The 25,905-nt window shown below is 48.8% G+C and overlaps 1 protein-coding gene across 1 annotated transcript in view; it reads right to left on the minus strand.

The window, feature by feature from the left end:
- The window catches only part of LOC111160026 (seizure related 6 homolog like), a 180,941-nt gene that overhangs the window by 38,505 nt on the left and 116,531 nt on the right, over nucleotides 1-25,905 (minus strand). Inside the window, exons 3-9 of the mRNA XM_022522791.1 lie at nucleotides 24,819-24,952; nucleotides 22,404-22,596; nucleotides 20,210-20,395; nucleotides 16,133-16,298; nucleotides 13,964-14,130; nucleotides 13,364-13,558; nucleotides 11,714-11,852 (exon numbers count right to left, since the gene is read on the minus strand). Of these exons, the coding sequence (XP_022378499.1) occupies nucleotides 11,714-11,852; nucleotides 13,364-13,558; nucleotides 13,964-14,130; nucleotides 16,133-16,298; nucleotides 20,210-20,395; nucleotides 22,404-22,596; nucleotides 24,819-24,952 (1,180 nt within the window). The remainder of the gene's footprint in view (nucleotides 1-11,713; nucleotides 11,853-13,363; nucleotides 13,559-13,963; nucleotides 14,131-16,132; nucleotides 16,299-20,209; nucleotides 20,396-22,403; nucleotides 22,597-24,818; nucleotides 24,953-25,905) is intronic.

The raw sequence follows: 25,905 nt of genomic DNA on the forward strand, positions 1-25,905 counted from the left end.
ATGGTGTGTGTAATGTGTGTGGTGGGTGTGTGTGCAGTGTGTATGTGGTGTGTGTGGTTTGTGTATGGTGTGTACAGTGTGTGCACAGTGTGTATATGGTATGTGTGGTGTGTGTGTGGTGTGCGTTGTGTGTGTGAGTGTGTATGGTGTGTGTGGTGTGTGGGATGTGTATGTGGTATCTGTGTGTGTGGTGTATACTGTGCAGTGTGTGTATGCTGTGCAGTGTGTGTGTTTATAGTGTATGTGTGTGTGGTGTGCGTGTTATGACATGCACGTGAAGTGTGTGGTATGCGCACTCAGGGCTGGCGGATGCCTGTGCACATGCACACACACACACACACACACACACACACGGGTGGTAGGGGCTTGCGCTCTGCGTGGCCGGAGGAAGATGTTACCGAGCTGTCCCCAGCAGGAACTGACAGCTGCTGGACGTGTCCCTGTCATTCCGAATCCCCATTCCAGCACACACAGAGAAGGCGTCACTGGCGGAGCCAGTGGTGGCCTGGCTGGGCTGTCACAGTGCCCCGCGGAAGCCAGTGCAGGTGGGGGGCACGTGGGCCATGCGTAGGAAGCCTCCTCCAGGACAAAACCCCGAGGGCTCACCCGAGCTCTCCTGGGTGGCGCCAGGCAGGAGGCATCCAGCGGCTTCCCCTCGGCCACGGCCATCGGGGGACCACGGTCAGGGCCACCAGCCGCACGCACTGTCCACACTGCAGCACTGACCGCGCCACTGGCCCGCTCAGAACTCTCAAGGGCTGCAGGCTGCTGTCAGGATCATGTTGCTTCCATGCCGAGAGGGGGTGTGGCCCACAGGCTCAGCGTCAGGCAGCCCGGTCCCGACTCTGGAACCCCACGTCCAGCTGGCCAGCCTCCGAGAGCCCCTCTGAACATCTCTTTCCTTGGTGACACGGGGGACCTCATTGCATGGACTCCTTGGTTGCTCTGAGATTTAAGTAAGCTGACCCAGGGACCCTGCCCACGGAGAGCCTGGCTTGGGGGAAGGGCTTGATCCGCGGGAGTTGTTATCGCCGGGCCTCAGGCCTTGGGTGATCTAGAGCCATAAGCAGCCCCACCATGCGCCCTCAATAAACCCCGCTGAACAGTAAGTGTGGGAGGCCACCGCACATGTCAGGGCTTCGTAAAACAAGTGGCTGCATCTCCCCAGGGTGTCAGATTTAATTGCATGCAAATGCCCCGAGCTCCTAGGCACGCACTGGCAAGGCCCTCGGCCCAGCTCAGGACGGGGTGCGGGTCCACTCCCACAGCTTCTCTCACCAACACCAGGGCTGGGAAGAGTATGGAGGGGCTGAGGGGAAGGACACAGGCAGGTGGTGGGGAATGCCACCACTGACCATGTCCATCCCCGGAGAGGGGGAGCAATCAGGTGGATGCCTGCCTGGGTAGCACTTTTCCGTGAACCCTCTTGATACCTCAGTGTCACACCAAATGCAAAGCTCAGGGTCCATTAATCCTTGTGAGTGCATGGGGTGTGTGTGTATTTGCATAACGGAGCTCAGTGTGTGTACCTGCCAGGAGAAAGGATTCACCATGATTATCCCTATCAGAGCTGCCAATTACGTCGTTCAGTGTGTGTAATGTACCAGCTTCTTGCCAAGGGTTTCAGCCTCTCAGACTCAAAGAAGTGGGTACCATTATGATCCTCATTTTAAAGAATCTAGAGATTCTCTGAATTCTCTGAATTCTCAGAGATTCTCTGAATCTAGAGATTCAGAGAAGTAGAGTGGCTTTTCCAAAGTCACACAGCCGGTAAGTGGAAGAGCTGGGACATGAACCCAAGAGTTCCTACCACAAGCAAAGGCCTTTTCCTCTCTCCCACAAGTTGGAGGCGTCAGGTAGAGACTGAAACATTCCCAGAGCCTTCTAAATTCCAGGTACCTTGGGGCGCCAGGGTGGCTCAGTTGGTTTAGCATCTGCCTTCGGCTCAGGTCATGATCCTGGGGTCCTGGGATCAATCCCTGTGTTGGGCTCCCTGCTTGTGGGGAGCCTGTTTCTCCCTCTCCTCCATACTCATGCCTCCCCCCTCTCTCCCTCCCTCCCTCAAATAAATAAATAAAATCTTAAAAAAAAAAATTCTAGGTACCAGGCGCTAAGTGCCAATCTTATCTCCTTCACTTCCTAGGGGTGGGATCATAGGCCAGTTTCTCACCTCTCTGAGCTTTGGATTCCTTCTGTAAAATGGGGATGGTGAGGGCCACCCCATAGGGCTGCCATGCACAGTGATGTCATTAGGAGCTTTGAAAGGGGAACTGGGAGACCTGAGTTCTGACCCCCACTCTTCCCTGGTGGAGGCGGCTTGAGTGCAAACATGATTTCAAAGCTCTGTCCCTCCCTGTGTTCATGCTCTTTGCAGCAAGGCTTCAAGGCACCTGCCGTCAAGAGGTGGAGTGTTTCTCCACCCTCTGATGTGGGCTGACCCTTGCTCTGTGACTTGCCATAGCCAATTTCTAGGCTCAAGAGGTCTTGCATGCTGCTTCTCATCGTCTTGGAACCTGGGCTAGCCACCAGGGGAAGAAGCCTGAGCTAGCTGTTGCAGGATAGAGCAGGGAGCAGAGAAGCCATCCCTAGGCCTGCCCAGCCCTCTGCTGGCCAACCCACCCCAAACGCATAAGAAAGACAAGCCACAATTTACAGAACCACCTACTCAACCCATCACTGCCCAGAGATGCCCACATGAGCCAGCCAAGAACAGAACCGCCTTGCTGACCTGTAGACTCGTAAGAAATGATACAAGCTTGCTGTTTGATCCTGCTGAGTTTGGGGGTCATTTGTTAGGCAGCAATAGCTGACTGATAGAGTAACCTTGGGACAGTCTCTTCCCATTTCCAGGCCTCAGTTTCTTTATCTGCAACAGGATGGGATTTGGGCTCTGGGAACTTTGCTGTTCTTGGATTCCTTACAACTTTTGGCCCTGAGGAAATCCCATCTCCTTCCACTAATGGACTGAAGGTCTTTATTTCTACTGGGGCCATTGCTCCCATGCTTTCTGCTGGACATCTGTGCTCCTGGGGTCAATGCTGCCCTTGACTGCCAACCCTTCTTTCTTGCCTGGATCTCAAGCTGAATTCTTGCAGCCCAAAGTAGCAACATCCCTATTTTAAGGACTGTAGTATCTGGATAAGGCACTTAATTTTTAGGGCTTGGAATTAACTTAGCACAGAACAGGTTGGCAGTAGCTGAAGAGAAATATTCCATGGCTGTCAATCATACGGTTACTGGGCTTTGTTATTAGGTCCTTTTATTTTCTGGTTGGAGAACCGTGTTGGGGCCCATAAACAGGGAGAGATTTGGGGCTGGGCTCTGGAGCAGAGTCATAGAAAGCAAGCTGGATGGAGCGGGGTGACACTTTTTTCTTCCAGAGATATATGGTTGCAATAGGTCCCCAGAAATGGGGGTAGGGTGGGGAGGCACCTCTCTGAGCCTCAGTTTCTTCTTCTGTAAGATGGGGCAAGGCATTTCTCCCTTATGGAGCACTCATTACTATTTATTGTGGGGTTATAACACTGGCTTTGGTCAAGGAGATCTGAGTTCAAATCCTGATTGGACCCCTCCCCAGCCGTGTCCTCAAGCAATTTTATCTCTCTCAGCCTTAGTTCCCTTATCAGTAAACAAGGATGACCACGGGACACTTAGATAGCTCAGTCAGTTAAGCATCTGCCTTTGGCTCAGGTAGTGATCTCAGGGTCCTGTGATGGAGCCATGTGTTGGGCTCCCTGCTCAGCAGGAAGTCAGCTTGTCTATCTGCCCCTCCCCCAGCTCATGCTCTCTCTTTCAAATAAATAAACAAAATCTTTAGAAAAAAATAAAAAGTGGGGGGGGGGGGGCGCTTGGGTGACTCAGTCAGTTAAGCAGCTGCCTTCGGCTCAGGTCATAATCTCAGAGCCCTGAGATCGAGCCCCTCATCGGGCTCCCTGCTCAGTGGGGAGCCTGCTTCTCCCTCGCCTTCTGCCACTCTCCCTGCTCATTCTTTCTTTCTCTTTCACGGTCTCTTTCTCTCATAAATAAATGAAATCTTAAAAAAAAAAAAAAGAAAAAAGGGATGAGGAAACCTCTGTGACATCACATAGCTGTCCTGGTAGGAGTGAAATGATTTAATATGGGGAAACAGGCAACTGGCTGGGTGAGTGTAAGACATTTTTCATATGGTGTCATCATCAATGAAATGATGCACGTCAAGTACTGAGCACAAAAGGTGACACAGAGTAAGGGATGAAAGTGGGGTTGACTGTGGTTATTTGCTGAGTTTGTGTCAGAAGCTCATCATCTCATGCAACAGATGTCTGTTGAGCACCTGCTGTGTGCCAGGCGGGGAATAGCCACCTGCCATCACCTGACCGAAGCCACGGACCTAGTGGGGGTAAGAGAGCCCCAATTTAAATGTACCCCTTTAGGACTCTAGCAGCTGTTCTGTCTCCCTGTCATGTGGCACTTTCAGGACTGTGACTGACCGCTGTGCTCAGCATCTGCAGCCACGCTTAAGTTGTTTCTTGGGTCCCAGCTCTGACTTGCTGTGTGACGCTAGGCAGGTGACTTCCCCTCTCTGGGCCCCTCCCAGCGCTTCCATTCTACAATGGTTTCACCAATAAATAGTTCTTTTATTTTCCTTTCTATGCTTTATCTTGAGAGAGAGAGGGAGAAGGAAGAAGAAAAAGAGAGAGAGAAAGAGAGAGAGAGATTTCAGAAACTCTTAAGGTTTTAAAAGTCTCCTGCTCAGTGGCATTTTAGGTAGGATGATGGAGCTGAGAGGTACATAGTGGGTTGGGGAATAGGCATTTGGGGTATGAAGGAGGTTTAGCCTGGGGGGTCCTGACTCATTTTAAGATTACACTCCCCCTTCCCACCTCTAATTCCAATAATGCAAGGCAGACAGTTCTAATTCATTAATTAGATGCAATTAATCTAATTCATTAATTAGATGCAATTCTGGGCATCACTTGGGTCTAACGGTCCCTGTTGTCATGGCTTGAGTGCCCTGCTCCCAGGGGACTCCTCCTGGAATGCCCTTCCTCCATTCCAGCTTGGCCACTGACACTCTTCAAGATTCAGCTTGGGGGTCACCTTCTCTGTGACAGTACCATGGCCCAAAGAGCAAATGGAGCGTCCTGCTCCCTCTCTCCCCGTCACCCCTCCAGCCACACAACCTAGCCTGCATCTGGCCAAGGCTGTCTTTTTATGGCATTACTTCCCTTCCTGAACTTTGAGTTTCTGGAGGTCCGGGAACCTCCCTGGTGCATCACGGAGACATAAGGCTGGTCCCCCGAAAGCCCGTTCAAGTCCCTAAAAATGGAGGCTATCGTGTGTATGTGAACACTGGCTCAGTCCTCTGTTAGCCGCTTAACAAGTTCTCTATCATTTGCAAACCCAGGTTTTGGCAACTATCTATCTCATAAGGATATACTATCTCCTAAGGATTCCTGGCAATCAGAGTCTCTGTTGATGAATTTGCCAGCGACGAGTAGGACCCCACGCTCCCTGCTTTGCATACATTCTCTCTAATGCAGGTAACTTCCCTTCTGTAAGGATCTCTACTCCTGTAGCTCTAATTTATGCCGTTATGATCGCTGTATAATAATGCGTCATAACGTGCATCGTGCTCTCTACGGCTCATTGGCTTAAAGCATGCAGCTGGGGGGGGGGGTCTGGCACACAGTAGGCCCTTCACAGATGCTGGCCCACTGGAGTGGAGAGGCAAGTGCCCATGGCATCAACAGACCCGCCCCATAAATGAGGCAGAGAAAAGTCCCCTCGGCCTGCCACGCGTGGTTTACGTGGTTTACGTCCTCACGACTCAGCAGACAGTGCGCAACACCTACTACGGGCCACCTACCCCGCTCAGCCAACGGCGCAAACTCCTTCTCTCTCACTAAGGCGATAAGTAACAATCGCAAGCGCTTAGGCGGTGTGAGGGGCCCTGAGGACAGAATTATTTTTACTATCAAACCCAAATTGGTTTACTAAAACTGTCAGCGGAAACCAAGCAAGATAAATTAAACCCAGCAGCTCTTGGGCCTCACGTAACCGGGGTTGGTGAGATGCTATTTTCACTCCCTCTGTGGGAGGAAGGGGGTGCCAGGTCCAGATGCCACGCTGCCAGGCGCGTGCCAGAGTTTGCCGGGGAGAGCCCGAGGCGGCTGACCGGAGGACTCGGCTCCCCTCTGCAGAGCTTTAATCCCCGTTAACGGCTTAAAGCCCTTCCCCTGCTGCCCAGTTTGGGCGAGTGCAGACTTCCGACCGTGGCCTTCAAGACCCCGCCTGATTCTATCACCACCGGTAGGTCCCTCCTCATGGATGCCAGCCTCTCCTGCGTCCCTGAGCTCCAGATACACGGGGCTTTCTGCGGCTCCTTTCAAGGGCTGGTGGGGATTAGATGCCCGAGACACCCCGTGTCCCTCAAAGCCAAATGTACAACTAGGCCCGCGTCCAGACAGGGCTGTTTGCTGGGAAAGATGCTGCTTTCCCTGGAAAGCTTTCTTTCGCATCGTCTACCAGGCTCCCCCTCCTCACTCCGGGCTTCGAGGGCCCCTGTGTTTGCTGCTATGTGCGCCATGCCCCCTAGCCCAGGGCCACACAGTTCCTGCTCCCTGCCGCGCCCAGTGGGAGCCACCCGCCCCCCCCTGCAGCGGACACTCAAGAAATTTATGTAGAATCACACAGAACTTGCTCAATGAGAAAAATGACAGCATGTCCATGATGACTGAAACTGGACTGAATTGATTTTGATGTCGCTTCAAGACCTAAGGTGTTGGGATGATGCTGGCTGTGTGCCCACGTGGAAGGAGCCTCCCTCATGGCCCCCGCTCAGAGCCCCACTGTCTGTGGTCCCACCATCACCTCCTGCTTGGCGTAGCATATGATCACCCAGAAGGACGGTCCAGCCTCCACACACCCCACCCCACTTGGTCCCCAAACTCTACTGGTGGATTTGGGCACCACAGAGTTGGGGTTCCTCAGAAGACCACTCTAGATTCTGCTTCTAAATCTATGACGGCAAATCCTTTGATACTATCATTCTATAAAACCTTCTCTTGCAGGTCCTCCCACTATGATTATTTTACTTGATAGCTTTTAACCAAAATCTTATTTCTTAACATTGCTGGTCATGTAATAAATGTAGACTTAGCAATAAAAGAAGGCCACATCTTGATGGTCTTTCCATATTTTTCTGACCTTTTCTCCCCTTCTTGTGCATTGGAGGCAGCTGGACATGAACTGGGGTTCACATTCTGGCTTTGAAACCTCATGGCTGTATGGCCATGATAAGGTGTCTTAACTTCATGGACCCTTATTTTACTGAGCACCTACTATGGGGCCAGGCCTTGGATCTACATACTAGCAGGGATTCAAATAGGAAAACAAATCCCTTTATTCTCATGGATGTGACATTGTTGGTGTAGGGGGTGACAGGTTCAAAAATTTAACAATATGTGGTACGGTGGGTGGTACAAGGTGCTACAGGGAAATGGGAAGCAAGGTAAGAATATCAAGAATGACAAAGATGCTGGGGCACGTGGCTGGTTATGTCAGTGGAGCATGAGACTCTTGATCTCAGGGCTGTGAGTTTGGGCCCCGTGTTGGGTGTTGAGGTTGCTGAAAAATAAAATCTTAAAAAAAAAAAAAAAGAAAGAGAGGCTGATTTAGATCAGGGTATTGGGGGACATCTTCGTCCTCTGAGTAATTTGGGGTCAGAGACCTACAAGAACTAGGGAGAGAGCTATGCAGGATATTCAGGGAAAAGCATCCTGGGGTTAGAGGAGATGAGAAGAGACAGCCAGTGCAAAGGCCCTGGGGTATGTTTGTGGCACAACAAGGAGGCCAGTGTGGCCAAATGGAGAGAACGAGGAGTGGAAAGCAGTGAAACACGAGACATGATGAGAAATAGGTCACATGGGATCTTTTGTAAGAACTTTGGCTTTTGCTCTAGGTAAAACATAGAGCTACTGTAGGCTTTGAAGCAGTGTGGTGAGCCTGCCTTAGGTTTTAACAGGATCACTCAGGGTGGTGGGTTACAAATAGCCCCAAAGGGGACAAAAGCAGGAACAGGGAGACCAGGCAGGATGCTTCTGGAATAATCCTGGGACGAGATATGGGCCATGGTGGCAGTGGTGGGGAGGACACACACACACACTTAGACTCTGGACATCTTCTGGCTCTTGAAGGTTCTTGAATTCTAGAATCAGGAGGAGGTACTGAGGACTCGGCAGACAGGGAGTGCGAGAAAGAGAAGAACCCAATTCACAGTGAGTGTGCTGGGGCCCACAGCTCACTCTGGCTCGGGAGTCAGTTGTTTAATGTCCGGGCATCTAGCAATCCTGTTGGCACTGTGTTAGTAGCTTGAAATGGGCCATGGTGGGAGTATTTATGCTGCAGAAATCAACAAATGCGGTGAATCAGGGTGTTTCTCCCCCCCGAGAAAGCCAGTTGTTGGACACACACCCATTCTACCAGTCTAGAACAATCCTGAGTCTTTTTGTCCTGAGCAGCTGGCAGAAGGGGACTCCTTCCTGAGATGGGCTGGTGGGGTGAAATGGGTTTGCAGAAGGGAAATCGGGGGTTTAACTTCAGGTACCCCCTGTTCAGGGGGCCTTTTAGGCAACCAACTAAAGAGGTCAGAAGGCAGGGAATACGAGTTGAATAGAGTAGCTGTATTATCCCCACAGGACTACTCTGGGGAGGGAATAAATCTGTGTATGTAAAAGCACTTTGCAAACAGGAAACACTCAGTGATGAAAATCGCTCTCTATATCATGGCAATGAGAAAGAACCTTTATCCCCATCTAGACCAAGGCTTACAAAGAGGTGGCCCCTCGAGTTTGGACCCAAACAGCAGACACAATATTTTTTTGGCAAGGGGGGGTGGGCAAAGCATTATTCTTAAAAAAAAAGGAAATTTAAATGATTTGATGGGGGATGCACTACCCCCTCCATCCCAGATCCCTCCCCTCCACATCACCCCACACTGGCCCCAGTTCCCATTCTCCCTTACTCCCCTGGCCCTCCGTGAGTCTGAGTCTGCACTCTCTTGGTTCAAGGCAGCCCACTGCTTCGCAGAGGAGGAACGTGAAGCCCAAAGAGGCTTGGTGCAGGGTCTGGGGCTGCTCAGGGATCCTTGGCATGGCACAGAGGAGGGAAGCAGAGGCTCCTCTCTCTCCAGCAACCCTCATACCTGGGGTTGCCAGGATGATCAGAAGAGAGAACGTCTGCCTCCCCACCCCCCTACCCCGACAAGGGGTCCCTTCCTGATGTAGGTGCCAGTGGCCACCCAGCTTTGAGGATCCTAACTGCTCAGGACGAAGGTTCCATCGCGTGTTCTGCCGTGCAAATAAAACCCCATCTAGTGTCAAGCGGAAGGTTAATTGAGTATTTGATGCGTAGAGAGAGTGAAAGCAAGGGCTCCCGTTTTCTTGTTTCCTCATCCAGCCCTGTGTCACCAAGGGGAGACGTGGGCCATTTTCGGTGAAGCAGAACCGTGCTCTGGGGAGCATGCGGCAGGGAGAAGGTCACAGAGCGTGGCAGAAGTGGGGAGCACGGACAATTTCTGGGGGCGTGGGGCTGGGAGGACCTTCTGCAACAGAAGCCAGGATACCAGGAGTTGGTTTCTCTTTCTCCTGGCTGAAGATTGAAGTGGCTTGCTGGGAGCTTCTGTTGGAGAGGGGCTCATAAGCCAGGCCCATGTGTTCATATTTTCCATGGGGGCAGTAGGGAGCCACAGAAGGCTTCCCAGAGGGAACAGCTTTAGAAAGGAGTGTTCTATTTGAAGCTTCACCTAAGAAGATGTCAGGTCTTGGACCCTTTCCCTCCATAAACCTTACCTAATCTCCATGCCCCAGCCACCTTAAACTTCTTTGAAGTCACTAAGCAGGCCACCCTCTCTCTCATTTCCAGGCTTTGCACATTCTGTTCTCACTGTCTGGGACACACTTCCCTTCCACTCATCATTGCCTATATTCTCTTTCATCCCAGATCAGAAGTCCCTTCCTCCTGGAAGCCCTCCTTGATTTCACTCAGGCCTCCTTCCCTATCACTGCTTTCACCACGCCGCATAGTTTCATGTCTGCCTCACCCATTACACAGTGAGGACACAGATGGTTCTTTTTTTCTCACAACTGGACCACCAGAGATTAGCTTAGTGCTTGCACACAGTTGGCATATATGTATTTTTTTTTTTTTTCCCTCAGAGCTAATAGAGATCATCCAACCAGCTCTGCTCCAATATAAACTTCACTGCCCAAGGGACAGCTGCCAGAGCCTTTCCAGTGCCTACATCTGGGCTTGGCTCATGGTAGACAACTTAGAAACTACATCTTGAGTAGTTGAATCTTGAAGTCAGAGGTGAGAACAGAAGGAAGGAGTGAGCACCCACCAACGAGTGAGTGAGGGCAGGAACGAGCAAGGGATGCTTACAAGCTGCCTCCAGCAGCCACAAAACACTGATATTCCAAGAGCCTCATCACCGATGAGCAAAACCCAAACCAGAAAGAAGCCCAAAGGAAACAGCTGGGGAGAGATGGGGATGCAATTCTGACCCAGGTAGGCCTGGCCCCAAGTCCGCAAGGGGCAACTGGAAAAGGTCTGTGAATCTTTGATTCAACTAGAGCAGAAGATCCTGGGGCAGCCTCCAAGGATACCTCCCCAGGATCTAAGGGGCAACTTCAAAATTTTAGCATAATTTTGCAGAAAACTCCTCTCTTGCAAGGCTCCTCTGCAGAGCAAGGCAGCCTGGGTCTTGCTTCCCAGCCCACTGGGTTTCTACTTCAGGCTAGAGGGGAATAGCACCCTCCCCCACTCCCCAGGCCCTGGATGCCTCCAGAGAAGCCCTTCAGAACTTGGCATTCCCCCCCTGTCCTCCACTGTCCAAGGCACAGTGTCTGGGTCTGCCTGGAAGCCTTTTCTTCTGCTTCTCTAGACATGACCATCTGTCTCTGTCTGCTTCTCCTCATCCCTGGGGAGTTCAGCAGAGGGACAGTTCTGGATAGAGCATCTCATAGACACCCCCACTGACTATAGCAAACAGCCACACAGCCGTGTAACACCATCCATTACAGCAGTTCATGCAGCATTGGTCTCCTGAGTGCCTACTCTGTGGCAAGCTCTATGTTAGATCCCAGGTCAGAGATAAATCAGAGAAAGCTCTGACTACAAGGACCTTCGGGTCAAGTTGAGAGGACAGATAAGAAGATAACCTGCTACAGTACAGATGGCACATGTTATACCTCCCCCCTCTTCCCAACCACACTGGCTGTTCAGTCCTTTGCAAATACTGTACTTGCCACAGGGCCTTTGCATATTCTGTTCCTTTCAGATGTATTTACAGCAACACACTTGCTAGTTCCGAGCTTTAGCATCGGATCCTCAGGGAAAGCTTTTCTGACCTTCCTCTTTATATCACATCCCCACTATAGGATCTCATGGCACCATTCATGTATTCTTACATTGCTCACCAAATTACGGTATGCCATTGTGGGTGCATTTCCGCCTTTAATGCCTGCTTCCTCTGAAGACAGAATGTCTGGAGGCTAGGGACCCTGTCTCTGTGTGTGATGCTGTCATTTCTCCCACTGCTGGGACTCCAGCTCTTTGCACACAGTCCCTGACACCTAGCTGATGCTTCATTAACACTGGCTCAAAGAACAAAGCAGGAGCTATCTGTTCCCTAATTGGGCTGGACTGGAGGGCCCCCATCAGAAACACTCACAACTGGATATCTAAGAAGATCCGTTTCTCCTCCCCTACGTGAATCTTCCAGATACAATCTTCACCTTCCACATATGGCTCTGGCCAGTTTGGGGATAGCACCACCCCGGCCACGGCAGAGAGCTCCCCACCACACATGGCTGCAGAAGAGAGACACAAACAGACAGAGACAGACGCATGTTATTCATAAGGAAGCCAGTAGGGCATAGCGGTTAAGAGCTCGAGCTATGAAGTCAGACAGTCACGGCTCGCCATGTACCCAGAACAGGTGTCTGCCCCTCAGGCAGTCCGTGCATGTGTTTGGGATGACTAAGTTAGGGCTGGCTGCCTGCCTCCTTTAGCTGATGGTTGGTGAAGGTGGGGCTAAGGGCGCTGTGCTTCTTTCAGGATCAAGGACAGAGCTCAATGTTCTGGATGATTCCGCAGCAGCCCTATTCTTGGGCAGGATGAGTAGTGGCTAACAGATGCTATATTCCATTCAGGTGGACCTGGGTTCGAGTCTTGCCTCTACCCCCACAGACTCAATGACAAGGCGTGCAACTTTTTGGAGTTGCAGTTCCCTCCCTCCATAAAGCTGTAGTAATGCCACTGCTCACTGGCTCCGCTGGGTTATTCTGGAGCTTGATTGAGCTCATGGGGGTTAAGTATAGCCGAACGCCTGACCCAAGGTAAAGGCTCAATACTTCTTAGTTAACATTACTGCCAGAGAGCCCAGCTCTGAGCTGGAAGTAGAGATGTGGCCGTGCCTGGAGCCTGGCTCTTTAAATTCCACTCTGTTTACCACTTTGGAAAGTTCTCAATGTGGCAGAGGCCAGAGCACCAATAAATTCCGCTCTGTTAAACCAGCACATTTAATACAGGGATCAATCCCTCACCACGACGAAGCTGTGATTTCATGCCAACTGCCATCCAGGCAGCAGCGGCCAGGAGCCAGGGCTCTCTTCATTGCACCACATGCTCCAAGTGCAGCCAGGCTCATGGGGGCTCTGCGGCCTTGAATATGGGAAGGGAGACAAGGCAGGGCAAGGCAGTGGGATCCCATGGAGATGAGAGTTCTGTCCAGCCAACGTTATCCAGAGAGGCTCAGAACACAGGTCTCTGAGAACAGAGAGACCTGAGTTTCATTTCCACCTGTACCAGTTACCCTCAGTCTGTTCTTAGGAATATCACTTCACAGCTTCAGGTTTCTCACCTGTACATGGGGTCCATACTATGTGCCTCACAGGGTCATAGTGAGGATTAAATCAGATAATGCAAATGCAGCCCTTGGCACCTGTTATTAATATCATTATCATTATTAATTAAACTCAGGGCTGCCATGTGTGGTTGGGTGAGTTGTGCACTGCACAAAAGTACATAGCAAGGGGGTATAGAGGAGCTGAAATCTATGCAGAGATCTTTTCACTAAGTTATGCACTATGGGGTCTGTGCTTGGAGAAAAGGGCACCTTTAAAAATTTATCAATTTTGTAATTTTTCTCAAGGACAAGCAGCAAATCTGACCCCAAAGATAGTGAGCCCTGGAAAGGGTTCTAATGCTAAAATTGGTATGTAAATTTATCATATACTTCTAGACTGCACCTTTGGTCTTTTCATCTGAGGGAGTGAAGGTCCCTGCGTCACCTTGGAAAGAAGGCAGTGGGGCCACTCACCTCTGCACAAGGGCTCTGTGTCATTCCAGTATGGGTCCCGCACATTGATGCACTCAATAATGGCTGGACCTTGCTCCAGAGAGTGGCCAGGGTCGCACGTGAACTCCACTATGGTCCCGATGTTGTAGGTCGGGTCGGATGTGGTGAAATTCCCATTTTGAATGTAAGGCTCATAACAGTGGCCTTTCTCAAAGGCTAGGGTGGGGATACAAAAGAGGGGGAGCAGTGCAGATGAGGCAGGCGTTCTTCACAGTGCTGGATCTCAGAAGATGGGACCCCCTCCTGTGTTTAGGGAAACTCCAAGGAAAATGGACACCAGCTCCCATGTTTCAATTCCAGCTGACCTGCTTAGGGCTTCTGGACCATTCACTTCGCTTTTTGGGACCTCAATATTTTCATCTCTAAAATGGGAATATAAACCCCTGCCCTCCCAACCCTGCAGAGTCTAACTTTGGAAGTCAAAGAGTCAGTCTGACCACTGGGTCTCCCTTGCCCTTAGCAGGTCAGATTTCTAGCTCCCAGGACCCAGCCCAGCTCTGTCATGCTTCCTCCTCGCCCATGCCATCACCCAGTATGGTGGAGGACCCCAGGGACCCTTACCCTCGAACCGGATGTTGAAGGCTGAGGCTGCTCGCGCCTGGTCAGATGTGAACTCAATGCGGATGCTGTTGCCCTCACTCAGCAGACCCTCAAAGGGGACGTTCTCAGTTTGGAGGGAGTCATAGAGAAGAGAAGACTTGTTGATCAGGCCACTGTAGACCAACATCCTGGTGGGAGGAGCAGGGTGGGAAGTGGACAGGAGGATAACTACACACCATGGCAAAAGGAGGTATGTGCAATGAACGCCACCTCTGGAGCCTCATTTCCAGACACAGATCCCAACTTTACCCCCTGACTTGTCTGGACAAGCTGCTCCACCTTATGCGACCTGTTTCCTCTTTTGTAGAATGCTTGTCCTAGACTCATGGATGGATTCTGAAGTCACAGGAAAAATGATGTGTGTGATATAATGAACCAGACTAATTAATGTATACTAATTACTATTACTAATTGAGGAAAAGAGATCAATAGGCTGAAAGAATGGTAGTCAGACAACCAGAATCCCAAAGCTATAACCTTTTGAGCTGTGTCACTTTGGACAAGGACACTTCACATCACTGAGCCTCTGTTTCTTCATTTGTAAAATGGATACAATCACACCCATCTACATCAGAGTGTAGGAATTAGAGGCCATGTGCATAATGTGCCCAGGAAGGGGTAGGTATATGAGTCAAGTTTATTAAGCATTTGACTCCTAATAGGCTCTGTTTTTTATTCTAATATCCTAAAAGCCCTGTGTGTGGAATCAAGAGTCCTCATTTTTACTTCCCAATTCTCCACCAATTGGGTATACATAGGTCTCAGCACATCATGGGCCTCAGTTTCCATAGCCATGAAAGGAAGGATTATAACATCTCGCCTATCTTACAGGTTGAGAATACGACAGGATCAAGTGCCCTGAAAAAGAAAATATGCTACACAAAACATTGGTATTCATTTTTACTGTTATTAAAACCATTTGATACTTGACTCCTTGCTAGTCTTGGTATTTTTAAAGGAATTATGTAAAACTAGGGAGATAAATAGTATACAAATTAGACAAACTCCTTTTATGGAGTCATAAACAGGCATTTTTAATCCTGTGAGGTGTGTGTGTGTGTGTGTTTACTGGGACTAATAAAAAGGGTTTATCTTATGCTGCCCAGATGAATTTCTAATATTACTAAAATGCATAAATGTTGAAGCACCAGTTTGTCCATTTTGCCATGTGTCCACTGTGGTTGGGATGACAGGGGCCTGGCTTGCCAGTCAGCAAAACCAGCTCCAAGGGTGGTGGGCAGTGCTGGGGAGATAGTGTATCCAGGAGCATCTCTCATTCAATGATGGCTGGGCAAGGGGGTCACACCAGCTCCCTTGCGCCTCCAAAAGGATCATGCTGAGGCATGTTTAATACAGTTTCCCAGAGGCCCCCAGTAGACAGAGCCCCAGCTGCCCCCACAGTCACCTGCTCATTAACAAACACACTGTGTTTACTCCTTTCCCTTCCCTGCCCACTGTCCCATGCCTCCACTACTGCTTCCCAGGTTTAGCTGCCAAATGAGTGACTTTCCCTAACATCCTTGTCCCCATGTCCATTTCCAAGGGAACACAACCAAAGGCAACAAGTCTAAATGGTTAAGGTCTTACTTTTCTAGAACATTCAAGAATATTCTAGATAAAGTCATAGAATAAGAAAGCTTTAAGATTCTGGATTCTATACATATAATTTAGAGTTTACAGACATGCTTTTGGTTAAGTATTGCCTTGTAACTTCTCCCTAGTTCCTTCCTGTGTACAAGTCTAGTGTTTCCACATCAATTTCCTATCAAACTGGAAACCATGTCTTGTTACTTCTCTCCAGTTCTCCATGGAGCTTAGTGTGTGACTGGGTGCGGAGCAGGTGCTCAGCGAGTACTCCCTCCTTGATAACTGCAAAAAAGGATGTGCAGGAGAAATAGGCCTCTTCCCCTACCCTGATGTACGCCCTGGGGCAAGTTGCTTTCCCTCTGTATGTCCAAGTTTCCTTACCTGTAAAAGGAGGAGGTCGAAGGTGGTGTCTAATATCCTTGCCAACCTCCCCAGCCTTTCCTTTCTCGACCTCCATGAGCCATTTCAAGACTCTAGATCCCTCACCACATTCCAACACTCTGGGAAGGAGGGAGGCTGCTGGGTAAGCTCTCAGAGGCTTACCTGTCCTTCTCATGCAATGACAGCCTCTCGAAGTGCAGGTGTAGCTTCTGGCCCTCTGGAGCTTCAATTGTCCACACGCAGAACTGGCTCCCATTGGTGTTTCCTGGGTAACTTGGGGAGAGGACCCGGCCAATGGTGGCATTGTGTACAGCCCCTCCACAAGGGGCTGGGGGCAGAAAATAGGAGGGGATGACCATGAAAGGAGAGCAGAGAGAGAGAGAGAGAGATTTCCTCACCCCTACCCCTTAGTGGGAGGCAACATGATGGGAAGAGGGAGACACGGTAAAAGGCTTCTTGTCTTGGACAAGATTCTTCCTGTTTGGTAGGAGACCTCATCCCATGCCTGGATCCACCCCCTTGTGTGTCCTATGTTAAGGAACAACTGTGATTTAAGGATTCTTCCATGGTGCTGGCTGTGCCTGGATTCTTTACTATAAGATGGTAATCAAGGACGTAAATAGGCAGTCCACAAAAGAAGACATATACTTTTAGTATTTAGTAAGCACTAAAAATGCAGCCTCACTCATAACAAAAGAAAGGCATATGTAGATGGCTTTCTATTTTCATCCATCTGATTGGTCAAGGTAAAAAGCAGCCATAACTTGCCAATGGGAAAGGTGGTGGGAAATGGGCAGTCTCACTCATAACTGGTTAGAATGCAAATTGCTATGACCTTTCAGGAGAGCAATTTGGAGAAAAATCTAGAAAGTATGTTCCCAAACTCTGACCTAGTCATTAAAGTTCTGGGAATTTATGCTAAAAGGAAGAATTGGATATTTTCACCAGGATTTATGAATGAGTGTGTTCACTGCTGATGTGTTTCTAAGCGAAAAACGAGAAGCCACACACATATCGACTCACAGATCTTCGGTAAAATAAATGCACTCCATTCACATGCTATTAAAAATCATGTTCTTAAAGAATACTTGGGAATATAGAATAATGCTTCATATACTTTTAGTGGGAAAAAAAAACAAGTTACAAAATGGTCTGTCTACCTTACCTATTTCAATGAGCTATTTGCAAAAATCTATTGAGACCATAAATATGAAAGTAATTTGCTCCTATCTTTACAATTTTGAATTTCTTGATTTTTTATCAGAATATATGTTACTTTTATCATAAAAAATCTAATAAAGAAATATTAAAAAATAATTTGTGGACTGGAGGGAGATAGATCTGTTTCTTATTTTTAGGAGACACTTGGGTCTCATTAAATGTTTGTTGGGTGACTGCATGACCAATAAGGACTTGCAGTGGCCAAAAAGGTAGATAGCTCTCTGCTATGCTCTGGAGTGTGCTGATTTACACCAAAGACATTGCCTAGAAGCCCCTTCCCCACGCCCCTACCTAGACCCCCACCACCTATACGTCTTTTAGCACCATGGACAGAGGTGTGTGGCTTTTTGGTGTGTGTATAGGCACGTGCACACGTCTGTCTGGGTCTCTGCGTATGTCTGTCTCTCTCTCTTTCCCGACTGCCTTCCTGTCCTAAAGTGGAGGTTTAAACCCCGCCTGTGCCACTCAACCTTCTGTGGATCTAGAACAAGTCAAGGAAACTCTGTACCTCAAGTTCACTATCAAAAGGTGATACTGATTTCACCCTGCTTATAGGGCTATGGTGAGAAATCAGTGAAATGATGCACACAGGGGACCTGGCACCGTCCCTGGCACAGAGTAGGTGCTCAAAACATAGCCAGTATTGTTGTCCTATGGCTCAGGATCTGAGGAGACGGAGGGCACAGACCCTGGTGGGGGGCACCGGCCATCTGTCCTCCCCAAGCTGCCGCTCATCTGTTGCCTCTCTGCTCCCCTTCCTTGCCTTATTAAGCCAACTGATGGCTCTGTTTGGCTTCAATTTGCCAGCCGTGGCTCCCCATCCATCTTTCTTAGCACAAATTGAGGCTTAATTCCTCTCTGATTTCACACATAGATAAAAATTAACGTGGGAGAGGCACAGAGCCCAACTGCCCTATGGTTTGGATATTTCCCTTTTGTTAAAAAGCAAAGAAGAAAAATTCCAAAGGGCCTTGGGGAAACAATACTGCAACAATCAAATCTCAGAATGTGTCATCAGGCCTCATTTGCTTTCAGATTCCCCTGACTCTGAATGCCTGGAAGGAAGGAATAATTTATTATTATTCCCAGTATTCTCCTTTTTCATGGCTCAGGCCCTGGAACATAGTAGGTGCTCAGTTATTACAGGCGACCTGTGCTTTCCTGACTACCACCGGAACTTTTGAGAATCTAATATGGTTTTTCTCTCTTGATAGCTGAGGATAATCAAGGCTATGCCTAACAGTACAGGGTAACCCTGAGCCCCTTGATCTATAATGTGCATGCAAATCACACAAGGGTGTGCTAAAATGGAGATTTTGATTCAGCTGGTCCTGTAGGGGGCCCAGAACTATCTGTCTGTAGTCATCTTGCTGGTCTGTAGACCATCCATGCTTTGAGAAAAGCAGCTCAGAAGAGAAGGGCTCTGAACTCATTTCAATTACTATCTGTTGACTTTGGGCAAGTGACTTCACCTCCCCGAGCCTCTGTTTCCTCATCTGTAATGTGGAGGTAATGGTTGTCATCATGCAGCATTGTTGTCATCATGCAGCATTGCTACATGAACATTTACGGCACCCCTGGCAGTGTCTCAGTATCTACGGACTGGGTTCAAAGTGTGGCAGCAGGCATACCCAAAGTACAGCCACAGAAGAAAAAAGTAAGTTACACTTTATCAGCATGAAAAGCTTTTCTGCATTAGAGCACAATAGCAAGAAGTGAAAAAACGTGGGGCACCTGGGTGGTGCAGTAGGCTAAGCACCTGACTCTTGGTTTCAGCTCAGGGCATGATCTCAGGGTCCTGGGATCAAGCCCTGAGTGGGGTCGGGCTCCAGATTCAGTGGGGAGTCTGCTTGTGGATTCTCTTTCTCCCTCTCCTTCTGCCCCTCCCCCGGCTCTCTCTTTCTCTCAAATAAATAAGTAAATTTTAAAAAAAAGAAGTCAAAGAGCAACCCACAGGGAGGGACAAAATATTTGCCAATCATATCCCTAACACGGATCTAATATCCAGAATACGTAAAGGACAACAACAAAAAGACAAATAACAAAATTAAAAAAAAACAAACAAACAGGCAAAGGACTTGAACAGACACCTCTCTAAGAAGATCTACAAATGGCCGAGAGGCACAGGGAAGCCACTCAGCATTGTTAGCCATCAGGGAAATGCAAATCAAAGCCACAATGAGAAAGCTTCCTGCCCACCAGGATGGCTAGAATCATAAAAAGAAAACATGTAACATAAGAAGTACTGGCGAGGATGTGGAGAAAGAGGAGCTCTCACACACAGTAGGTGTGAAAGACAAACGGTGCAGCCTCTGCAGAAAATAGCTTGACAACTCCTTAAAAAGTTAACCAGAGAATTACCATAGGACCCAGGAGAAAAGAAAACATACGTCCACACAAAAACTGATACACAGATGTTCGCAGCAGCGTTATTCATCATTGCCGAAGTGGGAAAAACTCCAGCGTCCACCAATGAATACACCAATAAAACAGGGCAGAGTCACACACAGACATATGGTTCGGCCATGAAAAGGAACAAGGTATTGACCCACGTGACGACATGGGTCAACCTCAAACACACGATCCTGTGCGAAAGAAGCCAGTTGGAAAAGACCATGTATTGTAGGATCCCCTTTATATGAAATGTCCAGAAGAGGAACATCCATCGACACAGAAAGCATGTTGTTGGTTGTTAAGGGTTATGGGGGAGGGGAAATTAGGGAGCAGGTGCCAATGGATACAAGGTTTCCTTTAGGGAGCAATGGAGATGTTCTAGAACTACAGAGTGGTGATGGTTGCATGAAGTTTCAGATCTGCTAAATGTGGCTAATGGTAAATTCTAGGTGATGTGTGCTTTTCCACAGACTAGAGATTTCAATGGCCATAGTTGTCCATCTTGGGGGAAGTCTCTTCCCCTGGGCTGGGCGCCTATCCCTAAGGTCAGTCTAATGCCCTGGGGGTTGGTGTCTCGCCTCTGAGGGAACTATCTATGTCTGGTCTGGTGAGGGGGGAGCGTACCTGAACAGATGGGCTCCTGGCTGCTCCAGTGGGGCTTGGAGGCATTCATGCAAGTCAGCGTCTTGGCGCCCTGGAGCTCATAGCCCAGGTGGCAGTGGAAGTGGGCCGCCCCACCCGGGTGCAGGTCCATCACCGTGACATCCCCGAAGTTGGGCCGGCGAGGAAAATTGCAGCTCAGCATGAAGGCTGGGAAAAATGCAAAGGCAGATGGTCATCCCTTAGGAGCCGGGACAGGAAGAACGTGACCCACATTCCAGGAGCCAATTTGTGCTGAGGAGAAAAGATAAGGCCCCTAGGGGCTCCAGAGCACTGGGTGGGGGCAGTATGTGTGTATTTTTGGAACTCTCATTGATCATAGGGTGAGGAGACCGTCAGATTGACACTTTTTCTGGGATCCAAGGTCCCCACCTTGTCTAACCAGAGATCACAGGTTTGGGGTGAAGAATAAGTTCCCACACCTCCTGTAAGCCTCTCTCCATGTGGATGCAGAGCTGTCTTCTCCTTGGGGAAAGGAGGGACCGTAGGACTCAGGTGGGTTTTGTCCAACCAGCACAAACAATTTCGGTGTTTGTTAAAAATGCGCACAAGCTTGGACCAGAACTCGAATAAGCAGCTCTTCAGGAAATGCCAAAGGATAGGACAGCTTGAAAATAACCATCCTGGCCCACACAGGCCTGGCCTGTGGAGGAGACCAATGTGAGTTTACATTCTTCCTCCATCCCTTAGAGACTGTGTGACCTTGAGAAAGGGACAGAGTGCCCTGAACTTGGTTCTCCTCATCTTTCCAGTGGAGTCGACAATTGTCCCTGCCTCACCAGTGGCAGTAAGGATTAAACAGGAAACACCGAGAAAGAGCCTCCTTAGTCCAACATCTAGCTGGGGGCAGTAGAAGGCTCTAGGGGACCGTGCTGAACTCCTTGATTCTCCTAAGAGGATGTGAAAACCTTCCTAACTGCTCCTTTTGGCTGTATGGTCTGACCACTCCCGCTGCATGAGGTATTGATGATCCCAGAACTCACTGGGAGGATTACATCCAACCCAAGGGCTCTACAAGCTATTTCTTTGTCCCCATTCAGTAATGGACAAGACAACAGGGGGAGTCTTGGTCTTGGAAAGTGGTGATGAGGCGGGTACTCCCATAGACACTCATTCCCCTGTTTCAGAAACATCCTAGGGCAAAGTTTCAACGGAACTGTTTTTCCTGATGTTCATTCAGTTTGATGCCAAGGTGGAGGGTGCCCAAATATCCAGATGTGTGAGGGCAGACTCCACTCTCCGCGCAGGTATCTGGCAAGGACATAGAGGAGCTTGTGGTTCAGGGAAGTAACCTGAGGTCACGGGAAGGTCTCCAGAGGTAGAGAAAGGGGATGAGAGCGAGAGAGAGGGCGCCGGCCAGAGGGAAGGGAGAGTGGAAGGAGGGAAAGAAGAGAGGGAGAGAAGGAAAGGATGAAGAGGCAAGAAAAGAGGGAGGGGACCAAGGAGGAAGGAAGAAAGGGAGAGAGAACAGCAAGATGAACAGAAAGCAAGAGGGGAGCTTCAGAGTCAGACAAAAAGGAAAGAAAAAAACATTGCAGAAGAAAAGAGAGAGTCGGACCCCTGTGGGTTGGCCCCTGGGAGTTGAGGCTTTTTACCAGAAATCCATGGACTTTCCTGAGGATTCATTTAGGAAATTTAGGAGCTGTGGATCTGAATGGGAAAAAGTGGCTTGCTGGTTTCCTATTTACCTTTAACTGAATGGTGGTATTTCCTTCAATCATGTAGATAAGCAACAGACTATGACCTATTTGTAGAACGTGTGACTTCGTCACCAAAAGAAATACAGATATTTTCATATCATGGTAGATATCTTGACATATTTCTTATGTTCCTCAGTACTTTGAAATGACAGTAATTACCAGAGCTGCCGGGGGAGATTATTATTTAATGTGTTAATAAAGAAGCACGTGGATTATGACATTGCAGATTAAAATAATATTTTGACAACTGTAATTCAACCTGACTAGTTTCCTTCTTAATCGTGTAAGGTTTTATTTTACGCTTTCAAAAACATGGTTCTGAGAAGGGGTCCAGAGGTTTTAACAAACTGATGGAGGGATCCCTGGCACAAAAAGTTGGAGAATCCTTGGCTCCAGAGGGAAACTGAGGCAAACATCTACCCCCCCCCCCGCCCCCATCAGCCTAGATGTGAGGTTACCCTGATAGTGCAGCTGGAAGGTTCCAAGGACATCATCCTGGAAGGTCCGGAAGTAGACAGAGATGGTGTTGGTGGGACTTCGGATAACCTGTCCCTCTACCAGGAGAGTCTGGTTGGCCAGGACAGTCAAGGTAGGACCGTCCACCCCGCGGATGGAGAGCAGCTCACCGTCAGACAGGTTCACGCTCTTCACCTGCAGACAGACAGGGCCAGATGGGGAGGAACTCTGAGTTGTGCTTGAGACAGGGCCCTTGCAGGCTGTGCAGCTGCCAGAGGACCCCAGAAAATGCCAACACAGCAGCCTCAGTCAGCCCCAAGTCAAGAGGACAGACAGGCCCCCTTGGAAACATCTGGAGCCCTGGAAATATCTAGGTTCCCCTCAAGAGGGACCAGACTGAAGCTAAGGTGTAGGGCAAAGGTACTGCAGAACTCTGTAAATATCCATGGATGAGTCCTGTGAGAGAGCCTCCTCCATGCTGGCAGCTGAGGTAAGTTCTCCTGGGGATGGAGGGGGGAGGGCAAGGGCTTGATCCGCTGGTTCCTGAAGCCCAAACTCCAGGAGGACAGAATAAGGCATTCCACCAGAATGCAAGTTCCATGAATGAAGGTGTTTTTGCCCCCCCACCCCAATTTGTTCCTTGTCCCCAGTGCCCAGAAGAGTGCTTGGCACATAACAGGTGCTCAATAAATATTTATGTAGATTGAATTCATTCTTCCCCTTTCTGCATGAAATGGTAAGAGGGAGTGGGGGGCTCATTTCTAGGGCATTCTCAGGGCCACTCTCATGTGCTGTAAAACAGCGGCTCTAACCCCATAACTTACACAAAGAACTGCATACTTGATTTCCAAGTCCACTTTCCAGGTTTGGAGGAGAAAGAGGAGAGATACTTCAGTTGTATACAAAGACACTAAACAAATGGAGTGTGGCTGGGGGGGGGACATTTAGTTAGATCCCAGTGCCCAATTTGGATTTTTATGCCTCTCCTAGCGGGGCCTGGGATCCTGGCCCCTTTGCCTCTCACCAAAGCAGGGCTGGCCTTACCGATGAACCCTTCCTCTTGCAGATCGTACATCTTACTCTTTTTTTCTTTTTGATAAACTCCTATTCATTCGCCAAAGCCCTACTAAAATTGCTCTTCTCTGTGAGACCTTCCCTGACTACCAAAGGGCTTTCCCGTGCCTCCACTGGGATGTTACAACATCCCCTACAAGCACCCACTGAACACCTTTTCAAATGGCATTCTAATGTCTTCTAAGTATGTCTGTCTCAGTCATAGGACACTGAACTCCTTTAGGGGAGGTACTGCATTAGTTTGCACACTCCCATATCCCCCAGTGTAAATAGCCATGATTGGTACCCAGTAGTACTCAGTGAAGGAATTAAATGCCTGGTAAAGAGCTCCATGCAGTGTTCAACACCAAGTGGAAGCAGAAGGACCACGGAGTGCCACATTCAGATGGACTGCAACTTTCCTCCAGCTCATTTTAATTCCATGAACATTTAGGAAGTACCTACTATGTGCCACACACTGTGCTAAGCTCTGGGGACTGCAAAGACCACAGCTCCTGGTGCTGAGGGGCTTAATTTTTATTCTTTCCATGAAAGTCTGAAAAACTTCCCTAAAATAAAGTTCTGGTTAGGTCACAACCAACCCAGCTAAAAAATTTTTGATGGTTCCTTATTGTTCATTAGAAAAAGGTATACATCCAGACCTCCAACCTTAGCCTGGGAGGGTCTGCCACCATGACTTGGTACCAGCTTTCTTTTCCTGTCCTCTCCTGTGGGGCAGTGAACTGGACAGCTCCCCACTCCCAGACACCCCTCCTTATTCCATTTTTTAAAAATTGGGGGGCCAATTGGGGAAGGCCAGGAACTAGGATGAGGATAATTAGTAACATACACTGAGCTAGGCTCTCTGGATGAATGGTCTGTGCATTGTCATATTCGTACCATCCTGAGTATCTGTAAAATAGTAGTATTATCATCTCTATTTTACTGATGGAGAGACCAAGGCTCAGAGAGGTAACATCCTTTGCCCAGAGTCACACAGCTTTCACTGGTAGAGCTGGGACTTAAATCCAGATGTTTGAGCCCTATGCCACTCTGCTTTTCCATTCTTAGCTTACAGGCAAAAGTTTTGATACAGGATATAATGTGTTTGATACAGGGTATAAGAGGACTTTCCTTCTGAGTATAATACCTCACAATTTATTAACAGTTCCCCCTCCTCCATGTATGCCTATTTCAGCTGTGCATTGAATTGGGAACTCCTATTCATTCAATAAAGCCCAGCTCAAATTGCCCCGCTTAAGGCAAAGAAGGAACCAAAATAACAGTAAGCCTGAGTCAGACAACCCTCCAGAGACTTCCTGCTGGAAGAGGCAGGCACAGTCCAGGAGATTTTCTACAATTACCTGGAGCTCCACACCGTAGCCAGTGTAGACCGTCACGTTGTACGTACACTCCAGGAAGCCGCTGAGGGGCAATGGTGGATAGTCACTGGAGTCAATGTACCCTTCGGGATCGGAGAAGCTCACACTGCAGGGAGCTGGAGGAAGGACTTTCATTAGGACACGGAGGACAGCTCAGATAGATGTCGTGTCTCAGATGGGCTGCAGGGTGGCTCTGGGCTTCTGGGGCACCAGCATTTTTCTTTCCCCCTCCCTCCCACTGCTGCTAATTCTCCTTCAGTCCCCAGAATCAACATGATAATCAAAACTGTGGTAGCTGACACAGGCTGACTGCTTACTTCATTCCACTAGGCACAATCCTAACCACTGTACAGGGCCGACCCCATTCACCCTTGTAGGACCTGACATTTCATCCCCATTTTAGAGATATGTAAACCAAAGCTCAGAGAGGGGTAGTGTCTGGGCCAACCTCACACAGAGAGCAGGATTCAAACCCAGAACTTATACTTTCTAAAGAGAGGCCATAATGCACTTGTCCCAAATCTACCTATGATCGACTGTTGATGTCTGTCTTCTCTGTTTGAAAACAGAAAAGAAGATAGAAGACTGGGACACAGACGTGCATTTTATCAAGTCTGGAGAAATAAATGCAACAGTCAAAGTAAAAGCACTCTGAGGGGCACCTGCTAGCACAGTGGTTGGTTGGGTGTCAGACTCTTGGTTTTGGCTTCAGTGGTGGTCTTGGAGTCCTGAGATCAAGACCCACATCAGTCTCCACTGTCAGTGAGGAATCAGCTTAAGATTCTGTCTCTCTCTCTGTCCCTCCCCTCACATGTGCTCTCCCTCAATAAATAAATAAATCTTAAAAAAAAAAAAGACTGAAAAGTCAAGGGTCTTCAGCAGGTTAAAGGATTCTATTCCAAGCTGAAAAAGGTTTGAATCCCACTCTTTAGCTGTGTGGCCTTGGGCAAACTGCTTGATGTCTCTGAGTCTCAGTTGTCTCATCTTTAAAATGGGGATAGTAATTCTGAGCCATGAGGTTAAGCTCAAGTCAATGCTCAACAGGCGGAAAGTGATGGTGGGACATGGG

The sequence above is a fragment of the Enhydra lutris genome, unplaced genomic scaffold, assembly GCF_002288905.1.
Source record: "Enhydra lutris kenyoni isolate GAN:26980312 unplaced genomic scaffold, ASM228890v2 scaffoldscaffold73, whole genome shotgun sequence".
NCBI classification, from domain to species: Eukaryota; Metazoa; Chordata; class Mammalia; order Carnivora; family Mustelidae; genus Enhydra; species Enhydra lutris.